This window comes from Pecten maximus, unplaced genomic scaffold, assembly GCF_902652985.1.
Source record: "Pecten maximus unplaced genomic scaffold, xPecMax1.1, whole genome shotgun sequence".
Classification (NCBI taxonomy): Eukaryota; Metazoa; Mollusca; class Bivalvia; order Pectinida; family Pectinidae; genus Pecten; species Pecten maximus.
Genome location: NW_022981313.1, coordinates 11,576 through 27,597, shown reverse-complemented (window position 1 = coordinate 27,597; position 16,022 = coordinate 11,576). Strand labels below are relative to the sequence as shown.

The 16,022-nt window shown below is 37.2% G+C and overlaps 1 protein-coding gene across 1 annotated transcript; it reads right to left on the bottom strand.

Moving 5' to 3' along the window:
- Window positions 1-1,149: 1,149 nt before the first annotated feature.
- Window positions 1,150-15,084, bottom strand: LOC117319999 (the record flags this gene model as incomplete). The annotated part of the gene is made up of 4 exons (XM_033874700.1): window positions 15,022-15,084; window positions 8,936-9,055; window positions 7,724-7,738; window positions 1,150-1,297 (listed from the first exon to the last, which is right to left on the bottom strand). Coding segments are annotated over exons 1-4 (319 nt in total), but the record flags the coding sequence as incomplete, so codon positions are not given.
- Window positions 15,085-16,022: the final 938 nt, after the last annotated feature.

The following is a 16,022-nucleotide window of genomic DNA, read 5'->3' as shown; positions in this document are numbered from 1 at the left end:
ATATCACCCTCCACTGGACTTTTACAAAGGGGCTACAGCTCAGTCGGTAAGAGCGCCAGCCACATAACCACAGGTGAAGGACCGAGGTGCTGGTTTTATTTGTGATTTGATTCTCAAGAAGCTGAGAAAAGAGCCGTTTGTGCTATCCTGGTTGTGTCCTTGGGCAAGACACTTTACCCTTAATGTTCTGGATAGCATGAAACGGGCCCTCTGTATGTTGTTCAGTGAGGTAGTCACCAACTACTACAAGGTGACCCCGCCTCAAAATGATCCTAGCTGTTTTACAGAACTTCTGGAAATACTTATATTTAACATTAAATGACTCATTGTTTTTACCAATACATCTGTTAGTTAACAGGAGAAGACCATATTACAGGGTCAGTCATGCAGTCACATGATTTACATTTCTGGAAGTCAGAAACATCCCATCTTTACCTATCAATCAGATTGTGATGTCAAAGATAGGTCATTCATCTATACTTGTTTACATTCATCTATACTTGTTTACATTAAGCAGGAATAAATTACAAATAAAACTAGGTCAATCTCTTTATAAGAACATACTTTCATCTGAAATTGTCTTTGCATGCCATGAAAAGTTCCAGTTCATTATTTTGTAAAATTGACTTTACAAGGTGAACATAAAAAAGACAGGAATAAAAAGCAGATTTAGACAGATTTGTCTAAAAGATAGTACTGTTTGTAATTATGTTAAAAATTGTGGCATTTTTATCTAAACAGAGTATTTTTTCATGTTTCTGATCTTTCCGATTCACTAATCTCGGCCTGTAATTTACTGCACGTACTAGGTACTAGACTAAGGGAAATTTACAATACCAGAGACAGACAAAAAAATATTGTAATGATAATGATCCTAATTATACTGTGGATGTATTTCAAGTAAGTTTTAATTCTTCAAAAAATTATTTTTATTTAAAGAATCATGTTTCTGTAAGTTTAGAAAAAATCTCACCAATTTTCAAAGCAAAGTAATTTTGATGCAGGATCAATCCATAACATTAGCTCGTTTTTTTTTTTTACATTTTAACAACTGTTGCTACTCCTTCCCTTAGCTTTTCTCCTCAACATGTGATCGCTTTTGCTGAAATTTATCTATATGACCTTCTAATGACAAGTCTGAGTGCTTACCTTTGAGCAGAGAGTCAGGTACCCCACAGAAGTAGTCAATGCCGATTCCATTCAAAGCATTATAGAATTGAGCAGGATCCAGAAAGTCCCTTACAAGTTCAGTAAGTTCTCCAACATCCTTGTTCCGATTCTTCTGCTCCTCAACTTGCTAAAGATATAGAAAGGGTATTTACAAGCTACTACATGTCTACCAACCCACAGGCTACAATACATACAAAACATCTAACCTCCACCTCACCAATACACCTAACCTGTCTACAGACCTTCCCCTATATCACACCTACACCCCACCAATACACCTAACCTGTCTACAGACCTTCCCCTATATCACACCTACACCCCACCAATACACCTAACCTGTCTACAGACCTTCCCCTATATCACACCTACACCTCACCAATACACCTAACCTGTCTACAGACCTTCCCCTATAAACACCTACACCTCACCAATACACCTGTCTACAGACCTTTCCCTATAAAACACCTACACCTCACCTGTCTACAGACCTCCCCCTATATCACACCTACACCCCACCAATACACCTATTTGACAAGGTTTTCCCCATTCCACATTAAACAATGATCATAAAGCTCACTAAAAACACAATATCAACATCACCATATCACTGTTACAGATTTTAACTTATTTATGTTTTTTACTAACATATATTTCAACCCGGAAGATCTTATCAAAGATTTTACAAAATATAATTAAGAACAAGTTCTGATCAAAAAAAAGAAAAAGAGCATGAAATGATGGTAATTTCTTCATTTTCTACAGACCTGTCTCTTTTGATGTATGATTTTTTTTATACACCACACTGAACAATGGACAGCTAAAGTCAAGGACAGGATACTTTAGGAACATGAATGCATGCAGTAATGCAATCTCTGTTCGTCAATGGTAACTTAATTACGTGTACCTTTGGTAAGTGGATATTGGAAATTAATCCTTTACAATTCTATTGTTAGATATTGAGAGGTGAATGGTTCTAATGCACAACGATACAAATTTAGATCAAATTCAGCTCACACCTGGATCAGGATGGTAACTTAATATTACGAGTAACCAACCAGAACTATAACCAAGCTGAAAAGAGAATCTAGCCTACACATAGGTAACACCTATACCTTACCACACAACAAGAGGCCCAGACGGCCTGTATCGCTCACCTGACTACTACAGTAATCATGATAAAATACTCATTTAAGTTACGTTGCAAATATTTTCCTACTTTTGAGCTGCCTCTCCAAACAATGGTTCAAACCAAATGTATACCAAATCCTGTCCTTCAATTAGTTTCAAACAATCAGCCTAGTCCAGTACAATCTGACAGAAGTCAAAGATGCATCAAGTCAATTTAATGCCTGTGGCGATTCATCTAAGCAATGGCATGGTTAATTAATAAAGTTTTTGGTAAAAATGAAGGTGCATCACTTCCAAAATAAACACTAGTAATAGTAATGAGTGACAATGATTTACTCACATAAAAATGATTATAAAAGTGGAAACATCATACAGAACAGTCACAAAGTGTTTGTACAGATCATGGGAAATAGTAAGAGAAGATTCTGAAACCATAAAATAAAAAGTTCTCGTATTCTACCATACAACTAGTCTACAACACAACTACCCTACCATACAACTAGTCTACCATACAACTACCCTACCATAAAACTAGTTTACAACACAGCTACCCTACAACGCGGTGGCCGAGTGGTAAGGTGTACCGACACTTTATCACTAGCCCTCCACCACTGGGCTGCGAGTTCGAAACCTACGTGGGGCAGTTGCCAGGTACTGACCGTAGGCCAGTGGTTTTTCTCCGGGTACTCCGGCTTTCCTCCACCTCCAAAACCTGGCACGTCCTTAAATGACCCTGGCTGTTAATAGGACGTTAAACAAAAACAAACCAAACCCTACAATACAACTAATCTACAACACAGCTACCCTACCATACAACTAGTCTACCATACACCTTCCTACCACACAACTAGTTTACAACACAGCTACCCTACCATACAACTAGTCTACCATCCAACTACCCTACCATACAGCTAGTCTACAACACAACTACCCTACCATACAACCAGTCTACAACACAACTACCCTACCACACAACTAGTTTACAACACAGCTACCTTACCATACAGCTAGTCTACAACACAACTACTCTACCATACAACTAGTCTACCACACAACTACCCTACCATACAACTAGTCTACAATACAACTAATCTACAACACAGCTACCCTACCATACAACCAGTCTACCACACAACTACCCTACCATACAACTAGTCTACAATACAACTAATCTACAACACAGCTACCCTACCATACAACCAGTCTACCACACAACTACCCTACCATACAACTAGTCTACCATACTATTAATCTACAACACAAACTACCCTACCATACAACTAATCTACAACACATCTACTCTACCATACAACCAGTCTACAACACAACTACCCTACCATGCAACTAGTCTACAACACAACTACCCTACCATACAACTAGTCTACCATACAACTACCCTACCATACAACTAGTCTACAACACAAACTACCCTACCATACAACTAATCTACAACACAAACTACCCTACCATACAACCAGTCTACAACACATCTACCCTACCATACAACCAGTCTATAACACAACTACCCTACCATACAACTAGTCTACCATACAACTACCCTACCATACAACTAGTCTACAACACAACTACCCTACCATACAACTAGTCTACAACACAACTACCCTACCATGCAACTAGTCTACCATCCAACTACCCTACCATACAACTAGTCTACAACACAACTACCCTACCATGCAACTAGTCTACCATCCAACTACCCTTCCATACAAGTAGTCTACAACACAACTACCCTACCATACAGCTAGTCTACAACACAACTACCCTACCATACAACTACCCTACCATTAACTAGTCTACCATACAACTAGTCTACCATCCAACTACCCTACCATACAACCAGTCTACCATACAACTACCAGAGTACCATACAAGTAGTCTACAACACAACTACCCTACCATACAACTAGTCTACCATACAAGTAGTCTACAACACAACTACCCTACCATACAACTAGTCTACCATACAACTACCCTACCATACAACCAGTCTACAATACAACTTCCCTACCACACAACTAGTCTACAACACAACTACCGTACCATACAACTAGTCTACCATACAACTAGTCTACAACACAACTACCCTACCATACAACTAATCTACAACACAAACTACCCTACCATACAACTAATCTACAACACAGCTACCCTACCATACAACCAGTCTACAACACAACTACCCTACCATACAACTAGTTTACAACACAACTACCCTACCAAACAACTAGTCTACAACACAACTACCCTACAATACAACTAGTCTACAACACAACTTCCCTACCATACAACTAGTCTACCATCCAACTACCCTACCATACAGCTAGTCTACAACACAACTACCCTACCATACAACTAGTCTACAACACAACTACCCTACCATACAACTAGTCTACCATACAATTAGTCTACCATACAACTACCCTACCAAACAACTAGTCTACAACCCAGCTACCCTTCCATACAACTAGTCTTCAACACAACTACCCTTCCATACAACTAGTCTACAACACAACTACCCTACAATACCACTAGTCTACCACTCACCTTCCTACCATACAGCTAGTCTACCATACAACTAGTTTACAACACAACTACCCTACCATACAACTACCCTACCATACAACTACCCTACCATACAACTAGTTTACAACACAACTACCCTACCATACAGCTAGTCTACCATACAACTAGTTTACAACACAACTACCCTACCATACAACTAGTCTACCATACAACTACCCTACCATACAACTACCCTACCATACAACTAGTCTACAACACAACTACCCTACCATACAACTAGTTTACAACACAACTACCCTACCAAACAACTAGTCTACAACTCACCTTCCTACCATACAACTAGTCTACAACACAACTTCCCTACCATACAACTAGTCTACAACACAACTTCCCTACCATACAACTAGTCTACAACACAACTTCCCTACCATACAACTAGTCTACAACACAACTACCCTACCATTCAACTAGTCTACAACACAACTACCCTACAATACAACTAGTCTACAACACAACTTCCCTACCATACAACTAGTCTACAACACAACTACCCTACCATTCAACTAGTCTACAACACAACTTCCCTACCATACAACTACCTTACCATACAACTAGTCTACAACACAACTACCCTACCATACAACTAGTCTACAACACAGCTACCCTACCATACAACTAGTTTACAACACAGCTACCCTACCATACAACTAGTTTACAACACAGCTACCCTACCATACGTTTCTCAACTACCCTACCACACACCTTTCCTTCCACACAAGGAGTCTACCATGCGCCTACACTACCACACAATTAGTCTACCGTTCACCTAATCCTGCCACCCACATAGTCTACCACGCACCTACACTACCACACAATTAGTCTACCGTTCACCTAATCCTGCCACCCACATAGTCTACCATTCACCTAGCCTACTACACTTGTCATAGTAGCAGCCTTCCAAACATTTTCCACTGAGAATGTCCTTGCCAGCAACACTTTCTGGAGATTTCAACACAAATGTAATTTGCTGCATGCTGCTGGCAACATTTTACTCCAGTAAAACCTAGGTTTTCAGCTTCACCATCACCAGGAAAGAAACCATACAGCTAATGTACTTGTAACTATCTATTTTAATATTTTTATGCAATTTAAAAAGTGAATTAATTTTTTCTCAATATTTGTGCAGGTTGTTAATTACTTAATGAAGACAGACATGTGGATAAGATGTCGCAGAACAAGAAACCAAGCAGCCAAGCTGTATAGGAATTTTCTAAAAATGCCACACTCAAATAAGCAATCAGAATTTTGAACCAAAGAAGGGCAGAAGCCTGAACTGTATAAGCAAGTGAAAAGAGTACTAGTATTTTTCTGATTGGATAAATGTATATTTCTAAATAGAGGTGTCTTAAGTCATATCAAAGCCAGCTTTGTGTTAAAATGTTTCAGGGTCAGTGTGATGTATACAGATAGAACTTCCATCCTCATGTTTTTGATTGGGAGCTGTCCTAGCCAATCAGGACACACAACAGATATAGAACTTCCATCCTCATGTTGTTGATTGGGAGCTGTCCTAGCCAATCAGGACACACAACAGATAAAGAAACAGTGGCAACATTTCATGTAGAAAAGCAATTTAGATATTTCTTTATAATGGATACACCAAAATTAAAGAGGTTTATGAGGATATCATAATTCTTATATATCTGATTCTATGGGAGAGAGTGTTGGTAAAAACAGTTCAAGTCTCAAAAAGTGCTTTTATAGACTTCCTTTAAACAAAGTTATAGAGACCAACCAACCAATTGTTTTCCCATAGACTTTAGTGTTAACGTTTTGGAGTATTTCATTCAAATTCTTGAATTCAATATGACAATTATGGTTAATAACAAAAGTTTAGGGTCTGATATAACACCTAATAAAAAAAAAAAGTTGGGTCCTTCAGCTCAAATTTTCTCCAGGATAGCCATTTTGAAAATAGGTGAATTTCGCAGTAAAAATTCTCAAAAATCTTAAATGTTTACCTGTTTATTATTATTACGTGAGCTTTTGGGAAAAAAATCAATCAGACTTACGAAATTTATATCAACATTTCTTATTGATAGTTACCTATCAGGCTACATATCTATTTTATCACTTCATAACATACTGGCCAATCAGTGGCTGCCAGACATTTATCCTTGGCTCAACTTTCTATACACAGAGGCTGTTTCAAAAATATGTTTTTTCAATTGGTTGGTTGTTCCCTTTAGACTTCCTTTAAACAATGTTATAGACTTCCTTTAAACAAAGTAATATGTTCAACTATAATAAGGTACTCTTTCTGCTGAGCTAATTTGATTTTTAAATTATGAATAGTAAATTTTGATTTTTAAATTTATGAATGAGAAATAAGTTTTACTGAAAATTATTATTTTAATTTTTATGAAGAAAATGGGAATTTCCTCATGATTATCTTGACCATTAGCTAATGTTGTAGCAGAAAAAAGTAGTCAAAAGTGTCAAATACTTTTCCGCTACTACTTGTACACTACTGCAAAATTGTTCAATAATATTAGCTACATGTATAGTTATAAAAGTGTACAAGATTCTGTTTATCGTATTGTAGCCAGGTGTAACACATACAGTGCAATTAGATACCTGCCCGCACACAGTGCATACCGCACAAGCTATTTGCTCCCTGCTTGTGCATACAGGATTATCGTGGCCTCACTCCATCCACAGCCCTGCAATCAGGACAAATATGTTCTCCTGACCTGTCGTCCCTGGCCTCCTTTGGCAATTCACCGAATGAATACTGAGAATTACTATTTTGTCAATTCATTTTTTGAGCAAGTGACCCAAGACTAATAACTGCTGATAAAAGCTGATGTGAATGACATACCTGTTCTTGTGTGGTCTGTACAAAGTTGTGGTTTCCCATTCATTGTTGTTGACAAGAGTCAGAGTAGATATGAAACAAAAAAGATATATATGTAAGTTAACTACATCCCATTAAGTATATTCTTATTTTTATTAGTGCAGCTACATGCGGATTATAGTTAGATAATAACTGTGATGTCAAGCACCAATAGGATTAACAACTCCCATCTTCAAATCCTGTGCATTCAAATTTTACACTGTATATTTACCCTTCCCTCAGCTCTCCATATCTCCCCCCCCCCCCCCCCCCCCCCCCCCCCCACCCCACCCCACCCCACCCCCACAAACAAAAAACAACAGCAACAAAACTTGGGGCCCCTGTTTCATCAATGTTCCTTAACTTAGGGGAATTAGTTTCTGAACTTAAACTTTTCCAATCAAATTTGAAAAACAAATTCACTTTTCCGTCTGAAAAACTTAAAGGAAAAGATTTTTAGCTAAGGATCTTTCCACAAATTCTGTAATGCTTTTAAATCGAAGAATATTGATGAAACTGATGTCTGATTACGTCGCATAGTACAGCTTGTTCACACTTATAGATTTGAACAAACTTCGTCACATATGTCTGATAATCAATATATCCGAAAGGATGAGACCTTTGTTGGGACTGATTTTATCAGACTCATAAGGCAAGTCTATAGATAAATACCCTAGTCTGTTCTAGGACAGAACTTTTTTAATTTCTTCATTTCATATTGCCTTCATGGAAACTGAAGCGTGTCCATTAAAATGAAATATCAGAATGAAGTTTTCCAAACTATATGGCTATGGTGTACATGATACACATATCTACTGAAACTAAATGTTTGAGCCACGTGCACAGCAGAGTGATAGAAAATGTTTATTGATTAATTTATGTTTTTCTATGTAATGTTTCTATGATAAGTGATCAACATTTATTCCAATTCATTAGGAAAACTGAATTTGTTTTTACACAAAAAGAAATGTTCACTAGGCCAGACAATGGATGCCCATCACATGAAATATGATTGCAAAAAACTCCATATGCTACATTATTTTTTTCTTGCCAAATGTTACCCAATAAAAATCATTGAACTTCTATGGTCAATGAAAAGCATGCATCTGATTTACATGTACATAGAATTTGAATTGTAAAGGTAAATATATCCTACATAGTCAGTCATAAATGACGTATTCAACTGTTTAGTCTCACCTTCACATTTTTCTGCTGACAAAGGACGCTGGTTGAACTGACACTCCGCTGGCACACGGCACCATATGGCAGCACTGGAACACCGCGTTTCCCAGCTCTCCGAAGCAATGCTGACCCCAGCTACCAACCAACAGTGAAAAGTTACAGTTTTAAACCAGTAAAATACTCATACATCCGAAATAGAATTTTATTATTTGATAATGAATCAATAGTCTGGAGGCTAGAGTGACAGACAAATCCTGTTAAATATTATAATATTCCTAATTTTGTATGACGTTTATTTTCCCAATGAAGTCATCAAAATTCCCAAAATCTTAAAATCTTGGTTTCTTATGGGACAACATGAAAAACGAGCAACCAATGAATCACATATTCCTGTTAGGTTTACACTTCCGCTGCACATACAAAAATTCCCAATTTTTCATCAGGTGGCATCTTATCAAAATGGACAGGAAAAGCACTGTTAAGTTACATGAATTAATGTATGTATTTAACCTTTATTCGATTGCAGGGCTTTTTCTGGGGGCTTTTGGGGGCCATTGATTGGCCCCATTCTCAATTAAAATTATTTCATATTTAAGCAAATTCCCCAAAAAAATTTTTTTAATCTTTCCCAATTTACCAATTTTCTTCCCAAAATGAGACAAAAAGGCCCTCTCCCAAATCAGTGAGAAAAAGCCCTAGGCCTGGAATGAAAGACTGATCTTTTCTCTACTTTTACCTCCCTTCCCATTTAATCATTTGAGAACATGGGGAACCTACATATGAAGTCTGTTAACAACTATCAAAATCCAAGATGGCCATCTACTGGCCATTTTGATTTCCAGATCCATCTAAAAATTGAATGGATACAACTATGGACAAACTCATATGAAAGATTGAGATTTTTTTTTCAAGAAATCTAGCAATAACAAACTCCAACTGTCAAAATAAAAGATGGCCTCCTGCTGACCATTTTGTTATCCTGATCACTCAAAAATAAATGGGCACAACTAGGGACCAAGGAAAAACCTACATGTATGTGAAGTTTGAGAAATAATAACCTTCCAGTACTGCTTCTCAAGGAATAAAAGTGATAACAAGGATTGTTTACAGACTGACTACAGATATAGGGCCATTGGAACACCCCACCACCTGATAATGGTAATCATGGGCTTTAAAAGGTTATAAAAAATTATTTGAAATCCTTCCCTCAAAGAATGACAAGCTAGTCAATTATACATTACATCTCCTCTAGATAGACACACCAATGAGAGGAAGAACAGGTATCTGTTCACAAGAGATCACCCCAGACCTGCTCCAGATCACTAATGTATTATCCAGTATTCTACCATGTTTGCTATGCAACGCCAATTTGGATTGGTTTAAAACCATGTATTATTTTCCAATAATACACGCTCGTGCCAATAATACACGGTCGGGAGTCACGGCTGTAACAATTTTATATATCTAATATTCACCCGTTTCATAAAAGGTTACTATAGTCGAGTGGGCTAATGGCTTAGTCTTTCAATAAATTTTTATCACGATGCGAGTTTGAATCCTACGGAGGCCCCCCTTTTTTTTCCTTTTTTTATTTATTTTTTTTTTCAAAATCAATGCCATATGATAGATGCTCTTGATCGTAGTACTGTATTGCTTGTATATTTCATCAGCAAATAATGCAATACTCAAGAAATAAATTTCAAGGTTTTCTCGGGGTTTCTTTGCTGTTTTTCTATCTCAGAACTAAACAGTACATGGTAGAATAGAAATAATCAACTTTGAATCGTGTATTGTTGCAGGATATTCAACGAGGACAAGGATATTTTGCAATTAAATTAATAACGAAGGCCGCAATCATCGTTAATTATTTCTTAAATAAGCTTAGGCGACAATCACTGATTTAAAGCAGGGTGTTGGCCATTACAGGACAATGAAATAATGATGTTTGCATTTTTACTTAGCTGCAATAGATATGGTTGGACATACTACCAGACAGGGCTTTCAATTGGTTATTTCACAAGTCAAAAGTGTTAATTCTCAGAGATCTGGTGGGTGAAAATGTCCAATTGACATGTGCTGTCAAACACAAGAGTCAAGACATGATTTTGGGGAATGAAAAAACATATTCTAAGGAGTATGGGGCCTATATACCAAATGACCTACCAGACATACCTGGCAGTCAATCTTGTGGTAGAATGGCACAGTGGTAACACACTTTCCTTTTACCTAGAGGCCCGGGGTTTGATTCCCCAATCAGACATGAAAAGGTAAGGGGTCACGTTCCCAATAATGTGTGTTTTCCCTATGTTCTCCAGTTTACTATGAGTATGACAGTTAAACCCCTTTCATGCTTCAATCAGAAGTTGAATAGACTTTTTTCGCAATTTTGTAAAATAAACAAAGGACATGCATACTTTTATGTTATCAAGATCCCCGCCCATGCAAATATCGTATTAAATGAAATTAAAGTGGGCAACATGCATAACAAGAGATCCCAGAGGGATCTTGGCACCCACCATTGAATGTTCGTTATAGGTTCCATGTCGGATTGATCTTTTCTCTACTTTTCTCTTCTTCTAAGTCTTACTAATCTGTGTAAATTCCGAAACAGCCTCTAGTACTTTTCAAACAAGGGAAACCTATATATAAAATTTAAGATTTAGGCACCAAGGGGAACCTATATATGGAATTTGAGAAAGATCCCTTCAGTACTTTCTGAGAAATAGCGATAACAAACTTCAATTGTCAAAATCCAAGATGGCTGCCTCTCGGACATGTTGTTTTCTGATTGGTCTCAAAATGCAATACGCATTACTAGGCATCAAGGGGGGAACCTACATACGAAATTTCAGGAAAGATCCATTCATTAGTTTCTTAGAAATAGCGAAAACAAATTTCAATTGTCGAAATCAAAGATGGCTGCCTGTCGGCCATGTTGTTTTCCGATTGGTCTCAAAATGCAATATGCATAACTAGGCATCGAGGGGAACCTACATATGAAATTTCAGGAAGATCCCTTCAGTACTTTCTTAGAAATAGCGATAACAAACTTCAGTTGTCGAAATCCAAGATGGCTGCCAGTCGGCCATGTTGTTTTCCGATTAGTCTCAAAATGCAATATGCATTACAAGGCATCAAGGGGAACCTACATATGAAATTTGAGAAAGATCCCTTCAGTACTTTCTCAGAAATAGCGATAACAAACTTCAATTGTCAAAATCCAAGATGGCTGCCAGTCGGCCATGTTGTTTTGCGATCGGTCCCAAAATGCAATATGAATAACTAAGCACCAAGGGGAACCTACATATGAAATTTGAGAAAGATCCCTTCAGTACTTTCTCAGAAATAGCAATAACAAACTTCAATTGTCAAAATCCAAGATGGCTGCCAGTCGGCCATGTTGTTTTGCGATCGGTCCCAAAATGCAACATGCATAACTAAGCACCAAGGGGAACCTACATATGAAATTTCAGGAAGATCCCTTCAGTACTTTCTTAGAAATAGCGATAACAAACTTCAGTTGTCGAAATCCAAGATGGCTGCCTGTCGGCCATGTTGTTTTCCGATTAGTCTCAAAATGCAATATGCATTACAAGGCATCAAGGGGAACCTACATATGAAATTTGAGAAAGATCCCTTCAGTACTTTCTCAGAAATAGCGATAACAATCTTCAATTGTCAAAATCCAAGATGGCTGCCAGTCGGCCATGTTGTTTTGCGATCGGTCCCAAAATGCAATATGCATAACTAAGCACCAAGAGGAACCTACATATGAAATTTGAGAAAGATCCCTTCAGTACTGTCTCAGAAATAGTGATAAAAAACTTCAATTGTCAAAATCCAAGATGGCTGCCAGTCGGCCATGTTGTTTTCCGATCGGTCCCAAAATGCAATATGCATAACTAGGCACCAAGGGGAACCTACATATGAAATTTGAGAAAGGTCCTTTCAGTACTTTTCAGAAATAGCGATAACAAATTCAATTGTCAAAATCCAAGATGGCTGCCTGTCGGCCATGTTGTTTTCCGATTGGTCTCAAAATGCAATATGCATAACTAGGCACCAAGAAGAACCAACATATGAAATTTGAGAAAGATCCCTTCAGTGCTTTTTGAGAATTAGCGATAACAAACTTCAATTGTCTAAATCCAAGATGGCTGCCTGTCGGCCATGTTGTTTTCCGATTTGTCTCAAAATGTAATATGCATAACTAGGCACCAAGGGGAACCTACATATGAAATTTGAGAAAGATCCCTTTAGTACTTTCTGAGAAATAGTGATAACAAGAATTGTTTACGGACGGACGGACGACGGACGATTTGAATAGCCCACCATCTGATGATGGTGGGCTAAAAACATGACACAGCATTTAAAATCATTACATGTTGTAATAATCAAACTTGAGCTAGGGACTTAGGTAATGAGCCTACCAAGCAATTAAGTTTCTTCAAAATCTTATCATTCTGTCACAAGATATTGTGCGGAAAGCTATCAGCCAATCAGGTCACAGCAGCCTCATTCAATATGCACGGATTATGGCGATATTCTGATTAAATATTCAAACGTGAGCGAGGAGTTTATCTCTGCTAGGGATCAAATCCTGGACCTCTGGCTTTCTAGTCTTATACTCAACTGAAATGTTCTATAGCCGATGGGTATACTACAGCTAGCATTTGCTTCCTAAAAAGAAATCCCAAAACATTGCCCATCCTTATGTAAATAAAACAGCATATCTATGATACATTCCTCCCTAGAGTACAGTGCATTGTTTTGCTGGGACCTACACACCAAAAAAGAAATTAAAGAGTTAACAACTGGCAGCCAGATTGATCACCTAACAATAATAGCCTAAATAGGACCAGGGAGGAAGGTACACTGTATATTAGCCCCAGCTTCCTGTGGCCCAGACACCATATCAGATATGATATAGTGTCAGGGTTCGAGGAAACTCGGGCTAGGAGGAGGGATGTGTCATACAGATGCTAGAGAACCTGAAACCATCAACAATTCAGACTATAGCTAGACATGCACGTACAAAGAGGGACTTTCATGTTGCTACCACTTCCAGACAAATACAAAAATGTACCTCACGAAGGAATGACCAAAGAAGTATTAAAGCCATGTATTTTGAAAACTACATCACAATGTGAAAAACATGTCACATAATATGATATTCACAACCTCTTGCAGTACCAATACACAACTGTGACCAATTCAAAAAAGATATTCTGTGCACTTACACATTATAGACTGAAATCATCTGGGTGATATAAAATAGTGTTAATTAATTCCCCAAATTGAGGCTTTCAAAAGAGCAATTATACGCCACTAGTCCACACTCTCTTTCTCTACCGTTGTATTAAAACATGAAACAGGTAAAACTGTGCGCACGATGATTCTAATAAATACGGTGAAAACCTATGGTTACTTACATGTACTTTCATTATCGAATGTTGTAGCCTACTGCAGTAGTTGTTCAATATGCGTATTCATGACGCGTCAAATACGATTGTACCACAGGTGCCTGACTCGTTTTATAAAATAATAACATATAAGATTACATATAAATGATTATATATATAATATAATCTCATTTATATGTACTCTTATATGTTATTATTTTATAAAACGAGTCAGGCTCGTTTTATAAAATAATAACATATAAGATTACATATAAATGATTATATATATAATATAATCTCATTTATATGTACTCTTATATGTTATTATTTTATAAAACGAGTCAGGCACCTGTGATTGTACATTATGTAATATCGCCTTTATGAAACGTTTAAAGGCCTATGTATATGAACGCAGTGCTGGCCATACGTAGGCATAGGTCTATCAATATGTGCACTAGAAACCACTGCGCCTTGGCGTTAAAAAAAATGTTTATTGTAAATTCTCTAGGCTCATGTAAAGACAAACCCCGACTGTCACTTCAGGCCGGTCGCTTCACGTCAGAAATCGCACGCGGGCAACAAGACGTAGAGGCATATATCAGTTCACGAACAACGCCAACCAATATATAACACAGACTATATCGGTTATTGATACAAAATAGAAATAATATGTTTAGTAAAGGTGTGGTCAATAGTTACCTTTCCTGTTACAAACGAGCTCCTTACAAATGCCATAGTGCTGTTACTTATGAAGTGGCGTGAGAAAACATCGTGAGAAATGTCAGCGGAGTGATATTATTAGTGGGAAGACCAATCAAATTCTGTGGTGTAGAAAACTGATTATAATTATATATTTTCTGAATTATCTATACTTTCATATTTTAATGAAAAACTATTCCAAAATATCATTTTTATCTCAATAGTGTATCGACTTTCATACAAGCTAAGGTAACTGTGACTCAAAGTTTTAAAGATTTAATGGACTATTTCTTCAAACAAACCGAAACCAGAAAAATCTAAATTTAGACTTGTAAATGAGCACATGGATACAGGCTAATACATCAGGACCTGTCAGCATACATCCGCGTCTGTACAGGTCTCTGTCTGTACAGGAAGTCCCCAACTGTACTGCGGCGCGTTCGTTGCTGTTGTAATGCTTGTAAAGATACTGTAGGGTTCAAACTGTCTATCATCAAGAACACTTTGAATATCAAGATTTCAATAAAGAAATGGTTATGGAAGTTTCAAAATAACCATTGACAATATCTAATCATGATTGACTTGTGTAATCAAGCACTATAATTGTACAAATAATGAATGATAACATACCTGTTATGATATCGATCGTTGTATAATGTCCACTATGAAAAACATAACCGGTACGGTTAGGGATGTAAATAAAAGTTATATTATATCAACAATACAAGTACTGATGTTGACCTTTACAGTCAGGGATGTAAATTAAAGTTGTAGTATATCATAAATACAGGTACTAAGATTGACCGGTACGGTCGGGGATGTAAATTAAAGCTGTAATATATATCTTTAATACATGTACATGTACTAATGTTGACCGGTACGGTCAGGGATGTAAATTTAAGCTGTATGATATTATTATAACAGGTACTTATGTTGACAAGTATGGTCAGGGATGTCAATCAAAGTTATAGTATTTCATAAATACAGGTACTAATGTTGAC